General features: G+C 39.5%; 1 protein-coding gene across 1 annotated transcript in view; it reads right to left on the bottom strand.

Annotated features, from left to right (window-relative positions):
• RASGRP3 (RAS guanyl releasing protein 3) overlaps window positions 1-13,751 on the bottom strand; it is a gene marked incomplete at both ends in the record, with an annotated part of 31,581 nt that extends 17,830 nt beyond the window's left edge. The window contains 8 exons of the mRNA XM_080341456.1: window positions 4,841-5,116; window positions 5,422-5,538; window positions 5,908-6,081; window positions 8,713-8,860; window positions 10,129-10,260; window positions 11,386-11,442; window positions 12,087-12,195; window positions 13,682-13,751. Of these exons, the coding sequence (XP_080197582.1) occupies window positions 4,841-5,116; window positions 5,422-5,538; window positions 5,908-6,081; window positions 8,713-8,860; window positions 10,129-10,260; window positions 11,386-11,442; window positions 12,087-12,195; window positions 13,682-13,751 (1,083 nt within the window). The remainder of the gene's footprint in view (window positions 1-4,840; window positions 5,117-5,421; window positions 5,539-5,907; window positions 6,082-8,712; window positions 8,861-10,128; window positions 10,261-11,385; window positions 11,443-12,086; window positions 12,196-13,681) is intronic.
• Between the last annotated feature and the right edge of the window lie 7,143 nt (window positions 13,752-20,894).

The raw sequence follows: 20,894 nt of genomic DNA, 5'->3' as shown, positions 1-20,894 counted from the left end.
CTAGCAAAAAATTACAAGCATGATGACGACACAGTTATATAAGGTCTCATTTTATATTTTATTTACAGTTTTGCTCTGACAGATAAAGTGTAATCAGACTTTTCCTAGGACAACCTTCCCAGTGGGTGGCAGTTTCCATTCTAATTTTACTTTCATTGCTGTCCTATTTTTCCAAGAAATTTGGGGGAGATTGAGAGGGTGGAGGAGGGATTTGAAAGGTGTGGCTTTTTTTGTAAGTAGAACTTACGAACACAAGTTAGGGAGGGTAACTTTCAATTTGATTGTTTAGATATTTCTCATTCTCTTCACTAGACTGTACAAACGACTGGGACTTTCCAGTCATTTGCATATAGTCTCAGAACAGGTTAGATAAAGAGCTGTTGAGACCTAAAAATAGTGGGGGGAAAAATGGTGGCACCAAGTAAACTCTAACGCCATTAGTATAAATGCACTGTAGACTAGTTGAGAGACTGAGATCCTCTTGCAATCTACAGAAAGTAATGAAACATTTACCCACAGGTAGATTTCATGTTGTGAAACAAAAACAATGTGGAAATATTGCACAGCAGGTAATGAAATCCCTTAAGCATTCTTACCAAATGTAAGTTTTCTAATGATGAAAATGTTATTAGAACTACTATCCCTCTCTGGTGCACTACCAAGCTTGTGCTTAGGTCCTCATTTACTACTTATTCTTAGCTCCAGGATTCAGATGCCAGGGTCTGGCAGGGAACTGGGTACAGAGCCAGTGGAGAAGGAGCAAGTGTGGCCACCAATGCAGGGAAGGAGGAAGAACCACACAAAGAGCAGGCATGCACCAAGATGTGAGTCCATCTTTGTGTAAGATGCTCCGGCTCACTGGCAGCTGAGTTGTGGCACATTTACTTATCTCGCCCATGTAACTGTATCATTTACACATGACAAGGGAGGACTTGCACCACCAGAGCTCCTTCTCAGCTTTTGCAGTCTCCTGTGCCAGTAAGCCTGGCTTTTGTCTTGCTGATCCATAGAATAAACCTTTGCCTTATTTGTGGCATTTTAACTGTCTTCTTTCAGTTACTTGTTCAAAGCTAAAATTCTGTGAGCTAGCAGCTGATTTTTTATGCGGACAATAAGATGTGGGGGTGAAGCAAACTTTTAAGTTTGTGTGCAGTTGTTTAAAGCAAGAAAGAGCCCAATTTTCCAAAATGCTTATCATTCAGTACCTACCACTGAAGCCAGAGAGATTCAAGCTCTCTTGTTCCCCATTCACCCTTTAGGTCTATATGCACAATGGCACCTGAAAAATACCCAAAGAACTTTGACCAGGGGGCCTGAAGTTTCCTACCAAGCCTTGTCCAGCTTTTAGCCATCTCTCACTTCATAGCTCTTAATACAACTTCCACTTACGCCACCGTTTCCAAAACACTTGAAAGGTATCAGCTCCCCCAGAGTGGATAGGCATCCACCACTGAGGAAAAGAAAGACCAGGGCAAATTCCCACATGCCCACTTAGTCCATGAAATACCCATTTTATCCTTTTGTGCAAGTTGCTGGACTCGCCAACCAAGCACCCAGTGATTTACGTGTCAAGCAAGCAGAAGCCAGGCTGTTAGCACTTGCTAAGTGAGGTGTAAAAGGCGATGCTGCAAGGGATGGAGGCCAGACAAGAGATTTACACGTTGCTTATCAGGACAAAACACCTCCTAAAAGCCTGCCTGCATGGAAGCGGCTTAATGGGAAAACAGCAGAAGTGAACAAATAGTTGAGTCAGCTGATTCACATGCAAATGAAAAGCAATTCACACCTTTATGCACGTTTTGAAAGGGATTTTCTCTAAGTAAGTTAAAGACGAGAAAAATTTCTACACTTTACATTAGAGAGGAAAGACCTAGCAATAAATAGAATAGTTATTTATTCAGGCTCTCAAAACTTAGGATGACTTTGGCAGCAAGGGACGCTAAATCTGCTAAAAGACCATTTGCACATAGCAAGGTCAACTATTTTTAGTCAGTTCTTGTCAGCTTTGGGCTGCAATCCTAACTTTCTTATCTTTCTCTGACCCCAACCTATAATTTCAAGCTTTGTTATTAACAAAAAGATTGACAAAAACATTTCACCTGCTATACAAGTTCATTATTACTGTTTAAGAGACCACTGTAAAAAAGAGAACTGTAATGTATTCATATGTACAAATGAGGTAAAAACCTACATACTGGAATAAAAGTGAGAATATTAATAATATTATTATGAGATATACCAAAACCCACATCCGGGAATCTTTCGTAGAAATTTGGTTTTATCCTTTTTGGGAGTCGCCGTCTTAAATTCAAACTCCCACACTATCAAACCTACTCGACTCACAACCACATTTCTAGTGACTACTGTGAAGTCAGAATTACCTTTGAAAGGTTTTAGGATACCTACAGCTGTCTAACTAGTATACCTATGCTGTCTCCTTCACTACTGAAAGATGTCACCGTGGAATCATGCTAACAGGTAAAAAGAAGCACAAGTTAATTTTAACCCATGATCAGGTCTGGAATCAACACTGCATCATGCAGATTCATTCATCTACAATTGGATTGCATCAACTGTAACCAAAATCAACACAGTTATATTCCGAATTAATATGTATCAGAGCATAGTAAGTGAAAAAGTACTTGCCAATTTCTTCTGGTAAATGAAATACACTGATTCAAACATTATGTAGATATAAATAAAATCTGTATCATTTTGCTAAAAAACCCGAACAAAACAAGGAAAATATTTAAAAAATTGAAAACGAGGTAAAACACATAAACTCAGGTTGATAAAATGATGGGAATGAACCTGCAAGGTCTTAGAAAAATTTGAAGCTTTCTGCTGCTTTTGGAAAACAGGTTGTCCTCCAAAACAGAGAAGAACAGCTAATGAAAATGTCAGGAGTGGTTCAGCTTCCATCTCTCACTTCACATTGTCTAATTTCTGCTGGTTTGGTCTCAGTTTCTCTTTGTTCATTTCTCTAAAACCTGAGGTTCCACTTCTCCGTACTCACAGCCAAGTTTGTAAGAAACTAAGACCTTTCAGAAAGGAGCAGGGAGGGAAAGAGTGGCATAAGACAAGAACATGACTCAGTCACTAGTAAAACAAAACCAGGTAATAACTGCCTTTACAGTCTAACATTTTAATTAAGTGGGCGTTGCAGTGGGCAATACATGGTCCCTTCTCCTCCCTGTCCCACTAACCGTGATTACGACTTTTTCTCAGATTGCTCCATACAAAGTGCAACAGGAGAAGCTTTTCCTATTCCCCCAAACTTTCCCATACCTCATTACAGTGAAGCCACAGGTATATCCACACTGGCTTGGCTGCTTCAAACTCACGCTCATATTTGTCAGCTTCTGTCTTTTAAATCCCTGTACTTGATCAATCCCAGCATAAATCCACCACAAAATAGCACCTCTGATTAATTTCTAGATATGTACATTTTTTGATATTTTAAAGTAAAGCATGAAAGGAAAAAATTCCAGAGTTCCTGCCCAATAGCCTTCCAGTTAATGCATTTACCTAGAATGATCTAGGTAATAAGCCACTTCAAGTCTGTCACCTCACTGAGGAAAAGCTGGCATTGGTTCTCACCTCTCAGGGAGTAAATTCTGAGAAGTTCATGCTATCTAACAAAATAAATACTGGAAAAATTCTGAAATCTGCCCCAGTTACACATTGACCTTGCTTACTTCTAAGTTTATTTTTTAAATAATTATCTTGATTTAAGGAGAGCAAAGAAACTCCCTTTCAGTCCAGATTAGAGATCTGAGAGACAAAGTTAAATAACAAGAACAGAAACAGCATAAAATTACTACCTATTAAGAGAGTTCTTCACCTACTGTGACATGTTTCAGACTATTCTCAGATGAGTAGGTGACTTTTATTTGCTTGCACCAGCAACTGGTTTCTAACAAACAATATTCCTTTTGTTGCAGGTTTCACAGGTTCTGTCTTTAATTCCAAGACACTGTTATTTTTTGCCCATGACCTGAACAAACTGGTGTTGGGTCAAACACTGCTGCAGCTAAGACCAGTGCTAAAATGACTGAATTTCAATAGAAACAGGGTTTGGCCCGATGGTTCAGGCTCCACGATTCAGCGTGTTTTCAAATAAAGTGTAATATTTATTAAAATAACATTTATTGTCTACATATCAAAAAGGAGACCAAAAATTAATTCCATTTAGCATTGTCAGTTGCAGCTTTTTTTTTTTAAATGTTTTAGTCAGTCTTTCTAAAATCTCACTTTCCTTTGGTTTGAAGTGGGACATTCATCCTTATCAGTAAATTGTGTGTGCAAGTTTCAAACTTCCTAAAATGTAGCCCCTGCCAAGGGTGTAGGGGAGGGAGAAGTGCGGGGGTTGTAGGGGCTGTTTAACAACACTAAAGAACATTTTTTTTACTGGATTGGAAGAATACCGTGTTGCCCACTAAGCACAGGGGAGCAACAACAGAGTGACGGTCAAGTTGGAATTTCACTTGTGTGCCCACGTCCATACATCACCTGCTCTTTGCACAGGAGACATAAGCGTCAATTTTAAGTACTCATAACTTAGATTTACTTCTCCTGACACAAATACAGTTCTCTTTCTGTCATATTTAAAATAGCTAATTAATAACAATCCTGTTGCTGCTTCCAGCCATCACATACTACAGTAATGAAACTCTCTTTGAATTTATTCACAGCGGATGTGAACTTGTTTCTGTTTTGTATTCTCTCCACTTTCTTTTATAAAACTGGGATAATAATGTGCACTTATCTCTACAGACATGAACATTCCTGCTGTTATTCAACATCTGAATAACTGAATTGAAACATGCTCAATACTCACGGTTAGCAGGTTAATTAAATCCATATTAGGCTCTAAATGATGAGAGGCAGTTTGTAGAGAAACCAATTCACTCAAGGTGATGGAAAGCTGCTGCATTTTCACTATGTTTACTTTGTTCTCATCTATCCAGTCAGGAAAAATTACATGGACAGCAATCAAGTCTTTTAAATGAACTCCTAAAATAGGAACCTTGAAGCCAACACAGTCAGCAAAAGCCTTGCGGTAGTTGCAGTAGTTTCCATTGGAAGAGACCAGCTCTGTCATTTCGTTCCAGTCCTACAAACAGGCAGAAAAACAAGCCTCTGTGAAAGCACTCATAGCATTTCCTTCACCTGTCTTAAATGAGCACGACTCATGTCAGGGTACCAACAGTGTAATTTCCTCTCTGGCACAGACAAGCAAGCAGAGGATCTCTGTGAGCTCATCCTTCTCCTCCAGCAGCAACGCAACTGAAGTGCCTTTTAGGATGCCCTGTCATGATCCAGGTATTGTACTGGTGAGACACCTGCACTGCAGAACCCACCATACCTCAAAGAGGTCATGTTCTGCTCAATATGTCTATATTCTGGAGTCCACCATACCTTTGTGACTTCTGAAGACAGATGAGAATGAGTTTCTTTCAGGCGAGAAATAGAGCTGTGGCTCAGACCTCCCACAACTGCCATCAGTGTGTTGAAGTTCTGGAGGTGAAGGAGCTTCTGCAGGAGAGATTGACCATGCATAATTAAAAATCGAGGAAATACATGGGACAGCTACCCAGTGTCACACATGAGAAGTGAAAAGGAGACAACCCATCACTGCTAAATCAGAAATCACTAAGCAAGGGGACATAACACACAATAATGACAGCTGTCAATCAGAATACAACAACAAAAATTGTTACACAGTTATGTCTGCTAGTTAAAAAATGCAGACATACCACACCTGAACAAATAACCTGCAGTGATGCTGAATAGGCTATTCACTGAGGAAATAACTCAAAGAGTGTCCAGTTCACTTGTTTACTGCAATCTCTATTTGTATTATTGCTTTATACTTTAGGAAAAAGAGTCACATGCAAGACTTACCTGTGCAACGTTGATAAATTTCGTGATTACTTCTGCCCTTTGCTGGGGTGTTGGCTTGCTGAGAACCATGAGCTGGACCCATTTGGAGATACCATTAAATAAAGCAATAGATCTTTCCAAAGTGGGATTGTTGTCCAAGCAGCCATGGATCACATAGCTTTGGTAGTCTGTGAACTAACAGCAAGAAGGCATTTCCAGTAAAATGGTGGACAACTCAAGAGTCAAACTGAAGCTTTGATCATTTGTTTCCTTTTAAAGCTCCTTTTGCCTAGAAAGTGATCAAGACTCAGGGTCAGCAGACCCTACTGTACATCAGTTCTTTCTTAAAATTTTGTTACTCTTTTTAATTAATTAAATGTCAACTTGAAACTTGAGTGTTTGTGTGCCAGGTAGCAGCATGCCTATGAGCATGATTCTTACTTCCATGGAATCATATTTCCTATGATTTACTCAACACTTACAACATTTTATTCTGTGTAGTTTTACTTGACATCCTCATGGCATGATACTCTATAGCAATTATCTAGTGCTACAAGCAAGAAGTATATAAATAAGTGCTTTCCTCCCACTCCAATATCCTGACCAAATCCATTGTTCATGTAAAGAGGGAAATCTTGGCCCCACTGAAATCTACAGGGGCTCTGTCACTTTTCACAGGAGCTTTAACTGCATCCCCAGAAGCTTACTGTGCACCCATTTTCTTCTTCCTGTGTCAAAAATAATCTGTAGCACAAGGAGATACTTCTGCTAAATTTTGCTTGTTTTGATGTCATTGTTCAGTCCCTGTATGTTCATGGACATGGTTCTACATGGGAGAGCTATGGCTCCCAAGAATTAGATTTCCCCAAATGTTTTGAAAATGTTTTTCAGCTGTCCCTTTAAGACAATTTTTCAGAAGCCTAAGATATAACTTTAGCTTGTGCAGGGAGTAGCTAGCAGTGCAAAACAACACGGCTTTCTTGGTCTTAGAAGAAGACCACATGATGGCATATGCTCCTACACAGCAGATGCTTGTCTCAGAGCTGCACATAAACAGTATCTCAGTGTTCAGATACTTTTCAATGTTTTCTGTCACAGTTAACACTGCTTTTCCTTCTCCTCCACATTTTTAAATAGGTAAAACCAAAGACAGGATTCGGACTAATAATCTTTTACAATTACACAGCTTTGAGACAACACTTTTGTCTACTTTGCAAAAATAAGTATCACTCTTACATTTCTGAATAGTTTACAGTGAATCACCTTGTCTCATTGACATCTCCAAATAAATGCTAGTTGTTTCTCTGTAGCAGTTCTCAATTGTTCTTTAAATTAGATTTGCAATACCGGACTAGTTTTTTTAAACTTCTACGTTTTGAGGTGTGCACTTCACTTTATTTCCTGGTAATGTACCATTCTTACAAATTTTTGGTTACCAGTTTCATATAAACAAGCAACACATCTTTCAAACCTCTTCATTTCATTACAGTATAGTATATTAGATAAGATTAATTAACTCTAATTGGTTGCAGAGAAGCATCTGAGATAGCAAAATTTAAGCTGAAGAATAAACAGACAAATTAGAAAGGAAAAAAGAAAATGCATTGGAGGATTGAGTTTTCTTCCTGGAATTCCCAAAGGAACTAAAATATATCTTAAATCTAGTTAGAAATCCATCCTTTTTTTCTTGTCCCTCCCTCCCTCTTTGAGGTTAGGATTGCATAGTCACGGTAGGGTGTTTTCCCATTATTTGAAGTCTAGAGTAAAAACCTTTGAATGTTATTAAATGACGTAAAAAGTGATTCTATTTAGACTGGTCTCAGCTTCTCACTCATCTCTTCTTCCTCCCTCTCTTGAAATTAAAAAAAAACCCCAAAACACTCATATATTTTTCTTAGATTTGGAGTCTGATTTTTTCATGCTCCTAAAAACTTTGAAGTAAGTCCATTTTTTTTGCTGAAGAGAACGCGTCAGCTTGAGAAATTACTGCTTCCATTTGCCACCAGATACAGTGACAACCTGCAACCTTTTCATAGGGATATTTGCCAGCAGAAATCAGCATTTCTTTTGGCATTTGCGCTACTCAGTTTTTTTCCTTTAGCTTCTGCTTTCATTTTCATCCATTTGTGCCTCTTGTTCATGTATAATCCTGTGTGAAAAGAAGCAACCGTATCTGAATTTTCCTCAGTGCCAATATGGGAGGAAAGAGAAGTTGTGCTGTCTCTGTTCTGCAAGTTTTCAAGACCCAACTAGCTAAGTCCCTGAGGAACACGATCTGTCTCAGAGCTGGCTCTGCTTTGCGCAGGGGTTTGGCCTGGAGGCCTCCTGAGATTCATTCCAGCCTGAATTATCTTCTGCTCCTAAGTTGGCAAATGAAACGACAGTTTCTGAAGAAGTGGTTCGGAGTGAATGGAGACTACAGAAGCACTATATATATTTTGGCCTCAAAAATTATTCATTGCAAAGACTCTGATGTTTCCTGAAAAGTAATTAACTATTTTCCTCAGAGCAGAAAGAAATACCTGAAGATTTTGAACAATAATATTAGTTTAACCAATTGCTGCAATTCACGGCTGCAGTAGCTTTTAGCAGTAATTTTTGCCCAGAATCTCTCAAAAAAAATAACTTCTGTCACTAAAAGTATCAGTCATGAAAAAGATCAAGGAAGTGCTGGTGCAGCCAAGGCTATGTACATCATATGAAGAATTATCAAGATTTACTACACTGAAATGCTGAGGGGAAAAAACGTCATAAAATGTTAAACTGTGTGAAAGCTCTTTAAGGACAGGCTCCTAATTGCAAGTGAGAAAGTTTTAGGCTTCTTACAGAAATTCTCCTAAAAGATTTATGCTCCAGAAAAGTGAGATGTTCAGCTAGCTCAATGGGCTCTAGATGGTCAAACAGAAGGCAGGCTTTTCCTTTCTTGGAAATCCTCTTCCTCTGTGTAACTCTTCTCATCCAGTCATAGGAAGGACTGCAACAGAAAATAGGTACAATTCTAATTTCTGTTTAGGTACATGAGAATGTAGCCCACAGCTTCCACACATAATTTAAAATTACCAAGAGGCAGATCATGAGTTTTCTGATCTGTGACATCCAGCACATAATAAACATCCAGAGTAAGACCCATTCAGGTACATAACAGAAGAGTTTCAGAGGCACTACTGCAAATTATAAATAATAGCAGGTTTCTATCTGAATAAAAGGACAATGTACTCTTCTCTATGATACAGGAAGCCACAATTAAAAATGCTTTGGGAATACAAGAAGAACAGGTCATATCAAATTCTGATACAGAATAAAAAAAGACTTGAATAACATCAATGAGTAATTTTTACTCCATAAGACCATGGGTCCATGAAATAATGGAACAGCAGAAACAAACAGCTATCAAAACAGTAAGAAGTGGGTGGACAAAAAGGCAAATCATTTGCTTGCATGCAATTAAATAATTCCTACGCATAGGCAGTAAAAGCACTTCAGAGTGCAGAAAGAGGTTGCTAACAATATTTTAAAATGAAGATTGAAGAGACAATATTCATGTGATTTCACTGATACTGTTCTTGGAGGAAGTTTCGCCATCTTCATTGAGATTGGTAGTGCTGTCCTCACAGGTTGCTGTGCCATTTTAAAGTAACGAGAAGTCACTATGCATATGCCATATTTTGAAAGAAAATCTACAATATCAGCTGAGATCCAAGAGCCTATCTGGTGGTGTTTAGAACATAACTTTCATTTCAGCATGTCAAGGAAATATTAGTATAATCATTTTGATGCAATAAAACTGTAACGTGAATGCTAAAGATTATCCAGTTAAACAATAGAAAAGAAGTACACAGAAAGCCATTATCAGCAGGTTACTGATGAGGGAATAAAAGAGTTTCCCTGACAAAATGCCAGATTTACACAACATGCCAGTCACTGCATTGCTTGCATTCTGAATGAAAAATTATAGGAAAAAAAGTAATATTAATCACTTAATTGGCACTAGCTTTGTGAAGAAAATGATTTCTTTCCTGTTTATATTAAAAGCTTACACAGAGATACAAATCTTCTCTCTACTGTGACACTACAACTAGGATTTCAAATTCGTAGTAACTTCAAATTTAGAAGACAATATAATCATTTTGTAACTGCTTTTTTTGCTCTCTGAAGATCAAGATGGCCCATACTTTTACACTTTGCACAGAACTAGAATTCTGCTGTTACAGAGAGAGATGTTGAAGCTCATAACATCCTTACATGCTGGAGATATCAATGAGATGGATGTGATCCTCGTATCCGAGCTGGCTGGCTACTTCTTGAAACTCTTCAGTCAAACGAATCAGCCCAAGATCCAAGTTAAACTCCGCAGGAAATTCCAAAATCCAGTATCTGAAATCCACAGAGATTCCTAGGTTCAGAGATGCCCAGGGATTCAGGTGTGACAGTCAATGGCTGCATATATGTATACTCACATTTTATTCAATAGTACTTATTGGCTTTTGGGCAGAGAGAGCGGACTACCCCAATTTGTTGCTGCTGTGATTATCTGTGACACTGAAGTGGCAAAGCCACTTAATAATATGATTTCCTTTGGTTAACTCAGCGCAGTACAACACAGCAGCATTCTATTCAAATGTGAAATTAAAGTGATGTCTCAGGTGACACAAACAAAAGGAACACACATGTGTCCTAACTCACACACATGTATCCTGACTTACGCTGCCAGGACACCCAAATGACCCTTGCACTTATTCCTTGTCTAAGTGAGACAAACTATGTGCTCAGAATATATTTTTCAAGGAAAATGAAAATGTGAATTTGAGGGGCAGTTCTACCATGATAACCATGTAAATGAGATGTCTCCTCTACTTTTAATACCTCCCTCCTTTTCTTCACAGTGGTATAACTTAGTACAGAGGAAGAAAGAAAAGGCATTTGTTTGAGGGAAGCAGGTTACATCATGTTAACTTAAAAATTATTGCTACACAAGCACAGCATAGCACATGAAAGCTTTCCCATAGAAACAAGGTCAGAGACGGTGCAAGGATCAGAACATACTCGACCTGTATAGCTTTGGCATCACTAACACACTCATGTTGTCATAAATTACATAGGGACTGCATGAAACGAAAACAATAGCCCAGAGACAACCTTTCTCTGCCACACTAGATTACATCTTGAAGCAAAATGTGTCTCTCCTCTGTGTGGCATTGAAGTAGTCTCCCTCTAAGAGACATCATACTCAAACACCAGGTAAATTATAGCACAATAAACTTTTTAGGTCAATACAATTAAGTGTCTTTAAGGCTGAATGGCTCCCGTTTTCAAAACACGAGAGTTCACGCTTCAGTATGGACAGGAGATCAAGTTAAGAAAAAAAAAAGAAAAGAAAAGAAAAGAAGAAAAGTTTTATATTTCCATAGTTTAGCTTTAATACTTACAAAAAGAAATTACAGTGATAGTATTCACAAAAGCATAAAAAGCAAAATGCTAGAGGAGCAGAAGCATGCTTACCTCATGAAATAGCAGATTTTTAATCTGAATTCATTGCAGTTGTCCCCATTGACATCTCTATACGTAGGGTAGTTAAAGAAAGATTTACTGCCTTGATTCAATAATGCTGCTTTTATCCATAGAGGACTCTGACATTAGACCAGCTGAATTAAAAGCAGTATTGAACTCTTCTTCTAGAGATAACCACCATATGCTCTGAAATTGCATTCACTTTTGCAGCATTTTAGGGGATGCAAACCCTTTCCTGGTTGCCAGTTTGTTTTTTGCCCCAGCAAAAATGCTTCTATTATACTATTCTGAATATTCTGCTGAATGGTTTCTAGCCAGCTATGGCTAACCAAATACAATAATACTCTGATTACTGAATTCTTTAAGAGTTATAAATGACATGTAGGTGCTTAGCTATCACTGAAGGTTCATACCAGTCCAAGGCCAGCCAGCCATTACACTTTTCAAAAGTTACCTTGTAAATATGTATTTCCACTTATTCAAAGTCAATTCAAAGTATACATTGGCACACTTTTACATATGGAAAAAGTCCACAACCAACAGCAGAAAGCTCAGAGACCTCCATCTTTTAGGCTGAAAAATTTTCACCCCTAAACCTTGTCTGTCACTAATTAATTGACACATTTTTACAGGCAGTCACAGAAACAATCTGTTTCTGAAGATTTAATGTGAATTTGCAAGTCTTCCTGAAAGGATATATGGACAGAAGCTTGCCAGCCAGCTCTGTGGAAGGCAGATACCACCGATGCATTAAAAGAAAGGTTCTTGGCAAATGGCTGGAGCACTGATTTCCTTTGTCATCTGCAAAAGAGAAACAAGTGAGTTAACCACATTATTCACGAGCAGAAAGGAGCTTTCATTCCTCAAGTGGAATCAGAGTGAAAGGATCAAAAGTGGAAATCTTGGGTCATTATCTACCAAATAGGTAGGAAACAAAACTGAAGAACACAAAAGCTCCTTTAGTAATAACTACTGCTAGGTTGTAGTGGTATGTAAAAAAACATCAGTGTAGATAACAGGCCATAGCAAGAAAAATGGGGTACGGACAGCACTAGGTAGAACAAATGCAAACCTAGTCCACTGAAAGGGCAGCGAGATGATTTATGTACAACCACTTACAGTGTTTCTTTATTGCAGTTTTATCACTTTATGTTAACAATTACATTGTTAAAACAGGGATCTGCCTCAAAGAATTAAATTTCAAAGCAACATCTCATATCTGTGCCCAAGGGTCCCATCTCCAGCTGCTGTACAGATCCTTGTGTCTTTGCAACATAGCCACTGAAACTACAGAAAGAGTTATTCCCTCGTGTGCAGGCTTACGACCAGTGTTCCACAACATCTGCAAACATATTTTCTGTCTGTCTCTCCTTTTAAAATACAGTAGTTGATATGCATGTATGAAATGGGAACAACACATGGACTACATTTGCCAAGAGAGTGTGTATACAAGGAAGAGAGGCATGATTTCCAACAGGCAACGAATATATAGGCTCTGCTACTTCTCTTTGGGTATTTAACACAATAGTTTGATAGTGGTCTACAAACATGGATCTGTGGAGATGAACTACACTCAATAGCAAGCTCTGCCCCTTAGCTATTTAACTTCTCTCACCTTTAGATATTTTTTTCTCTCTTCACAAGGGGAAAAAAAAAATCAATCTCTCATTCCAATCAAACGCTGTTCTGCATTTCAAGGGAATCTAAACATAGCTTTGTGAATTAAGGTCCCATTGTAAAGCATTTAAGTCCATCCATGAACTCATCTGACTGCAATGTGACATATGTAATGATTAATGGTGTTATGGATCAAGGTCTGTTTCATCACTTCTTTCCCTCAAACCTGGTACATCACATTTTAATAAGAGTAAAAAGATTACATGAGCCTTAAGTCATATTCTTGCCAATTATTGCATGATGACTCGGAAAACCTTTAAAAAAAACCACGACTGGCCAGAAATGCAGCTGTGTAACCACTGAAGACAAAGATCAATGCCAGAAATAACTCCTTGAATAATTCAACTAAACACTTCTCTTGGTCAAGGCCAGCATTTTAAAAACAGCTACACCCGTGATTGTGCATTATCTGTATGAAGAAAATTTAATACAATATGCATGTGATTAAAATTCAGGCCCATGTTATTCTGGGCCAAAATGAAACATGGAAAATTTTATAGAACAGAAATGTTATTTGCCAAGGGAAAGACTGGCTAAATCAGAGACCAGCAGGGGTTATATTGTAAGATGAAGTTCAAGAATAGTGAAGTAAAATATTGAAAAAACATACCAAACATTTCAATACAAGCATTCAAGAGCTCATCTAATGTTGCAGCCTTTCCAAGTGTGTTTGACCCCATTGTCCTTTAATTGCAGTCAAAAATTAAGAGACATTTTCATAAAGTAAAAGGATGCTTCGTCAGCTGCACAGCTTTTTCACTTTATTGTTAGTTGCATTCTTAGATGGACTTCAAGGAAAATCTGAAGAAAAAAAAAAGAGAGATCATAATTATATGACTATATGGAAGACTCATCAGGATGCAATGTTTACAGTTCAACTCTTCTATAAACTGTTTCTTCCCCACACGATAGAGAGCACATGAAAGACTGCCGCAAGATTCTCCTACATTCCAGTTCATGTTTTTAAGTGCTGTCCAATTGTTTGTCCACTAGCACAAAATAAAACCATAGCAAGGGTCATAAACCAGAAACCAGATGGTAAATGAGGGCATGCATGTACAATGACGCACATTTTGTTCAGAGCATTTTATTTACACTTGATAAGTCACTTTTTGTTAATAACCCTGCTTTAATGTTTTTAAGCATAACTATTTTTTTTCCTAAGGTTACTAGTTCATGGTAATACTAATAGTCTTAATTGGCACAGACCACATAAAATGTTTAATGAAGTTCATAGCAAATGTTAAACTCAGAGGCGATTTTCCAAGGAACCTTAAGATCACTCTCTACAGCTTTTTAACATAAATCTTCCCACAGTAGCTGAGCACTCACAGATACCTGAGCACATACAGAAACTTCTAAATTGTACCATATATCTACTACGCATTTACTTATCAAATATCCATTTACCTGAAAGATGCACAAAATACTCTGTTAGAATTTTTCAGAAATAATTTTACAGGTTATATTTAAAGAAGAGATGATTATTTTATTGTTCATCTCTGACTAAGCCCCACTACTGCCTGATCATAACAAGTGTTCAAAATGTGGCAAGAACAAAGTGCATCTAGGAACTTTCTAATAAAAAAAAACCCCAAGAGTAGAGCTAAAACAGTCCTTGAAGTAAAACAATGCAGGAATTTGGAAAATCTATTTTCAGAAGTTCACAAATATCAAGTTTCTCAAAGCTACCATATCACAGATCTCATACTGCAAATTCAGTCTTGGTGGAACTGGCAACCTTCACCCTTTTTACTAACACACCCTGACCTGCTCTCAAATGCCACAGTTACAAGCAGCACAGAGTGCTCTGAGCTGGGTCCCTGTGAGCTTGCAGCCCCGCAGATGACACCATGGTCCAGCCGCCTAGGGACACCAGGCAAGTGGCAGCTTGGCCTGCCCTGCTGGTGCCACCTCAGCCAGCCATGGGCAGCTGTGCTCCTTCTTCAGCAAAAGGTTGTATCGTGACATAATTCCAACTTCCTAGGAAGAGGAGAAAATACTGCTCATTCAGGTTAGGTGCACACTACTGAACCAACCATGCCCAGAACAGCTCTAAGGTGCTGATAACAACTAGCAAAGGCTGGTCTGTATCACACCAGTGAAGTGTCTCAGTCTCTCAGAGCTGGCATGTACAAACTGCCCATTGCTGGCCTATGCTAACTTCCACCTGCACCTGAGATCTGCTCAGGAGACCACTAGCTGGTCAGGGACCCTCCAGCAGCACATTATATTGCATCCCAGCACTTGGAAAAGTGTCCTGCACTGGATAATCCTCTATAGACCCGGCTTCAGACTCCTGCAGGACTCAGGCTGCTCTGATCATGCAGTAGTGTTTTGCTTGGGAGACCTTCAAAACGCACCGTTCAGCCAAAGATGCTGTTATCTTTAGATGCACGCTTACAGCCAGGTTCTTTCTGGTTCCATCCGACAAAAGATTTAGACATGACACACTTTTCCCTGAAGTTGAGAGAAGGAACCTGCAGGCAACAAGCACCACTCACCAAGCAGGGAGTTCCTCCAAGCCAGTGCACACACAACGCTGCAGCAGCCAACAGCAAATACGAGTGGAGAGGTGCCAGCATCAGTCCTGCCAGTGCCTTCCTCCTGGCTGTAAGAAAGCACTGCCCTTTGTTCGAGTTTGGTGGTGCAGAACCCCCTCTTGAAGGGGCACACATCTGTTTTTCCAGGAATCGAGCAGAGCTCCTATTTGCAACATATCGCAGGAAAACTATTTTCACATGACGGTGAGCAGCCAGAGCACTCACCTAAGAAAAAAGGGAAGGTGGGTTCAGAGTGGTCCTTGGCTTTGAACCCATGCTGGGTATTGTAGCAGAAGGTGTCCTAACAGTTAGGTCCAGGGCTAGGCTCAAGCCTTCCTGTTAAAGCTGCACTGTCGCACAAAACCCCAAGTTGTCTCAAGTGGATCAGAGAGAGAATACAGGGAGATACGTGGCTCTCTAACCTACTGGTCAGGTCACACATGAGCCAGGGTCACCCTAGGTTCAGTCTTCCAAAGACTGTTTATATGTTTAAGGGGAAAAAAAACCCCAAAGTCGATAATTTGCTTGGTGTACTTGCTTTGAGAGTTAGCCGGCAGCTGAGCAGTATTTTTCAAGATCACAAGCTCGTACTTTGGCACCTAATTTTTGCTAGAATCCCACTTTGGGCACGTTTGTCCTTTCTGACTATTCCAAAATCTTTCTCTAAGTGCTTAACTTACTGGCTTGATTTTTCAGAGAGCCAGCTATCTAGCTCTTCCAACTTCATCTGACTTAAGTTTTTTTTCAAGAGGAGAAAAATAAATTTTACATTGGGTATTACAAAATATATTTTAGTCAGCTCTTTAAAAAATATAATTGAGAAAAGCTATTGCATTTTTTGCCTATCCCTTGAAAACTGCTGAGCATGAAATGTAGGATGTGAGGAGATTTGAGCTGTATTTTCAGTTTTATTAGTATTACCATCCTCCATAACATATAGCATAAGAGAGTATAAGCCTTATCAGCTGTTGGCAACAGCATTAAGGCAGCCATATAGTAATCAACAAATAATGCTTCATGTAAAACAGTAGGATGTATTTTAATTATATGAGAACTATTTAACCAGTAGATACCATTCCCCTAAACAGCCCGTCTGACCACTAAAGGGTTTTTTTCTCATATACTTCTGAGAGAAGAATAAAACATTTCCACTGGGGAAAGAACTGCCTGACTGGGTCTAAGCCACATATCCATAGCTGAGCCAAAACCTGATATCACATCTCTTGACTGCAGACTCCAACAACCACAACCATTACATCATTACTTGTGTGTTTAAGCACTGCTGTTCTACTAGAACAATAAACCTCTTGTCTATATCATGCCACAATGGTATCCCATCACACCTCTAGAGATAGATGAGTAAAATACAACTATAAATTTAAGCTATATAAGTGAAATAAATGATATTGCGATAGAAAATGGCTCAACACATGCAAAGCACAAAAACCCCATACATGCAATAATACATGTATATAATGTATATATATATACATGTATAATAATGTGTATATAAAAATGTATAATATATCTATATAATACATCTAGATAATACATGTAAAGAATTAAAAACTTTGAAATAAGTGATTACTATTAAAAAAATGATTGCCAAAGGTGCGATAGGACTTCCAACTAAAGATAAGCTAGAGAATCTCTGCCCTCAGGTGCTTCCTAATGTAACTCTGAGACATCTCATCACCATCCAGCTGTTTCAGAAGGACTCAGGAAAGCTGAATAAGGAAAACAGAGGTTACTTAATGAGATCACACAATTAGTGAATTATTACATACTACAATGAAACAACAAAAAACCCCATTTTTTACTTTAAATGGAATTATGAATCCTGTTTGGTTTACTGTGGTTAACAGAGGCTATTAAGGACACAGAAGACACAATCTTCCACAGCTACCCATTCTTTCTTAATCAGGTCACTTGAAATGACAGACTCCACTATGAGTCTTGCTGGGAACCTGCCATATGCTGGGACGGGACTTCAGGGGCAACAGCCGTGAGTGGCTGAAGGATTGTAGGAAAATGGTCAATATCAGCCTCAGTGCTCCCTCAAAGCCTATAGCTTTGTCTAAGGGACCCCCTTCATTTAGGTAGTAGATACAGCCATAATATTCCTGTGAACAAAGTCATGGTATCAGGCATGTCATGCTTTATTTCAGGAAATATTACCATTATGGGATGTGTGCTTCCTACTTAGGGTGAAAGCAGAAACATCTGCAGTAATGTGCCCAGCAGGCAGAAGCTCATGACGGACTGAACTACAAGACACAAAGTCCCTTTCAAGTCCTGCCATCACCATGATAGCCACATGCACACAGTTATGTCGAGCAGATGGCTCTCCTTAACACCCTTCATGCAGTGTAACTGCATTTCATGTTCAACATTTTGGAAGCCTTGAGATGGTGCTATTGTGGACTTTCTAGATAGATGTATTTAAAACAACTGTGTAGGCTGTGAGCTCTTGAAACAGATGTGGTCAGGTGTAATACATTAGTTTTTCAAAGCAACAGGATACCCTGCCCGTAAACTTGTGGTCTTATGCAAAAGCATCAAATGGTGTGAGCAGAGTGGGCAGCATGCAGTCAAGTTTTAAGTGTTGGCTACTGTCATTAGTGAAATCACTTTTACTGCTGGGGGCTAGTAAGGGGAGGTCCACACCTACAAGTTATGGCAGTTTAACTAATATTAAAATGTCAAGCCAGCACAAATCTTTGTGTGGGCACTTTCACACGGATTTCAAGCAAGTTACATTTGTTACAGGTATAGGCTAAACCAATAAGTTAGGTTCAAATAGGCTTAAGTTTGACATACAGAGCAATATTTATTTAGCTAAATGAAATTTAATCAGCTTTTTAGCCAAGCAAAAGTAAATGATCATGTAGTATTTTCCCCATTAATTAAAAGTGGGCTATTTTTCTTCTGGTTAGAGACAATAAATAGAGCCACACGCAAACAGTTCAACTTTGACACAGAGGCACCTCTATGGGTCTCAGTTTATCCATAAACTTTCCAGAGGCCTGCAAGCAGGAGACTCATATTCTTTACAAGATTAGGACATTCTTGGGGGTTTAAGTAAGCCAGACCTCCCCTCATTTACCCCTCCTCCAAGCCTACACAACACACCACTGAATGCTTGCATTAAACAGCTTCCACCTGGCTGCTGGAGAAAGAGTGCTACATGTGAGCAGCTGAACAGGGAAACCAAATTAGTAGCAGTACACAGAAAAAGAAGCTGAGAAGAAGCTGAGAGTCTCATGAGAAGATTTAAAGGTAACTTCCCTTGCTACACCTTTTTCCTTTATCCTGTCCTGCTCATGTCCAGGGCACGTTCTTCAAGTTAATCTGCTGCCTTGCAGATGTAGTGGAGGCTCTCACAATGAGGCCCTTTCTTGTGATTAGTCTCCACACATATTAGTGTAATTACCATAATAAGAATCCCAGCTGGCACACATAACGGTTGCACCTTTGCCTACACACGTGCAATTGAGACATCATTTCGGGCTCAAGTCAACACAGGTCTTAGGTTGCCTAATGCAGGGCTCCTGAAGATTTTCCCCTCTAAGCAGTTAAATATTTATTGTAGGTGGTCTGTATTTATTATGGAACACACAAGTAAATTTCTAGAAAACTCTGAGCAAGTGACGGTCAGGTTTCTCCAGCATCTGACACATACCAAAGCTGTGCTAGGCAGCAAAGTGCAGTGATGCTGGCAGCCCCATGCCACTGCTTCTGTCCCAGTCCATGACCTCAGCCATCACATGCAGTTGTCTGCAGGATGGCACATCTGGCTTAGTGATGACATTTGTCAAATGGAGCAAGGACACAGAACAAGGGAGAGATTGTGGCACTGCTCCATGAATGCAAGATACGAGCCTTCCCAGGGGCAGGAAAGGAATGAAAAAGAAATATGAGAGTCTTGGGCTCATCGAATGTGACTCACCAGTACTCATTCACCTTTGCTACACACATTCAGGCTGTAGTTATGCAATAAACCACAGTAACTGTCTGCACCCTAGTACTTTGATTCAGTATTTTTTCTGGATGAAAGGGAAACTTCAAAAGACATTAAAGAGTGGGACGTTTATGTCTCAAAAGGGAGGATGAGGGAGATGGCTAAGTGTACACTGCTGGTGGGCAGCTAAAGCCAAACCTTACATTAACAAGAGACACTGCACAGGGGATGTTAGTGGCTACACAGCTCTACAGGCTCTACAGGATAAAGTTTCACCAACTCCATTTCATTCACCTACCCTAAACCAGTACATCTCTGTGGTGGATAGGCCCCAGCTAGCAGCCAAACACTCACACAGCCACTGGTCAATACCACCTGCTGCAGTGCATTGGAAGAAAATAGGAGGAACAGGAGCAAGAAAACTCATGGGTCAAAATAAATAAGGGGAAATCACTCACCAGTTACTGCCATGTGCAAAATAGACTCATCTTTGGAAATTAAATTTCACTCCAGACACCTGTCCTTCCCCCTCGTTATTGCTGCAGGTTGCACTCAGTCCTTTTTGTGAGGCAACGAGCACTGCAGGAGGTCAAGGTCAGTACACAGCAGATTCTCTCTGCTGCTCCTTCACTTTCCTGTCCTGTGCTTCAGCACGGGACCTCTATGGGCCACATTCCTTTTGGAGGCGTACCTGCTCTGGCATAGACTTATCCACAGGTCACAGTTCTTTCAGGAAAGTACCTGCTCCACCACAGAGCACCTCCTAGTCCTCTGACCTCGTTATTCCCTCTGTTCTTCCTTCTGCCTCTCTATTACCTTGTTCTCTCCATGTTCCCTCCCCCTCAGCATTTTCTGCCTTTTCTTAAACATCTTATCACAAGGTACCACCAACTCGGCTGATGGGTTCACCTGTGGGTCCCTTACAAAGACAGCTGAAAGCAGGTGTGTCCAGCATAGGGTAGCCCCTGGCCTCCTCCCACAGAGTCCATGCCTTGGAGTCCAAAACCTTGCCATTTACATCCAACAAAGCCTCTAAGGGGTGAGCATTCATCACCTTAGCACAAAAGTACACAAGTTACAAATTGTCAAAATGTATTTCATTGTGCTTAACTTTGAGGGAAGAGTCCCCCAGGCTAAATATTTACTTTCAAGTCATCACAGGTCACCTCATTAACATAGAAGGCTATTATAAATTATTTTGAGGCTTAGATAACTACTCTTCTACAGGAACAGAGGTTAAATGAGTAGGACCTTAGGTAAGAAACCAAGTGGATATATGGATCTGCTCATATGTACCACCAAACTCTTAGTTCAGAGCC

The sequence above is a fragment of the Nesoenas mayeri genome, assembly GCF_963082525.1.
Source record: "Nesoenas mayeri genome assembly, chromosome: 3".
Taxonomy (NCBI): domain Eukaryota; kingdom Metazoa; phylum Chordata; class Aves; order Columbiformes; family Columbidae; genus Nesoenas; species Nesoenas mayeri.
Note: the sequence above shows the minus strand (reverse complement) of the source record. Positions and strands in the feature narration are given on the sequence as shown.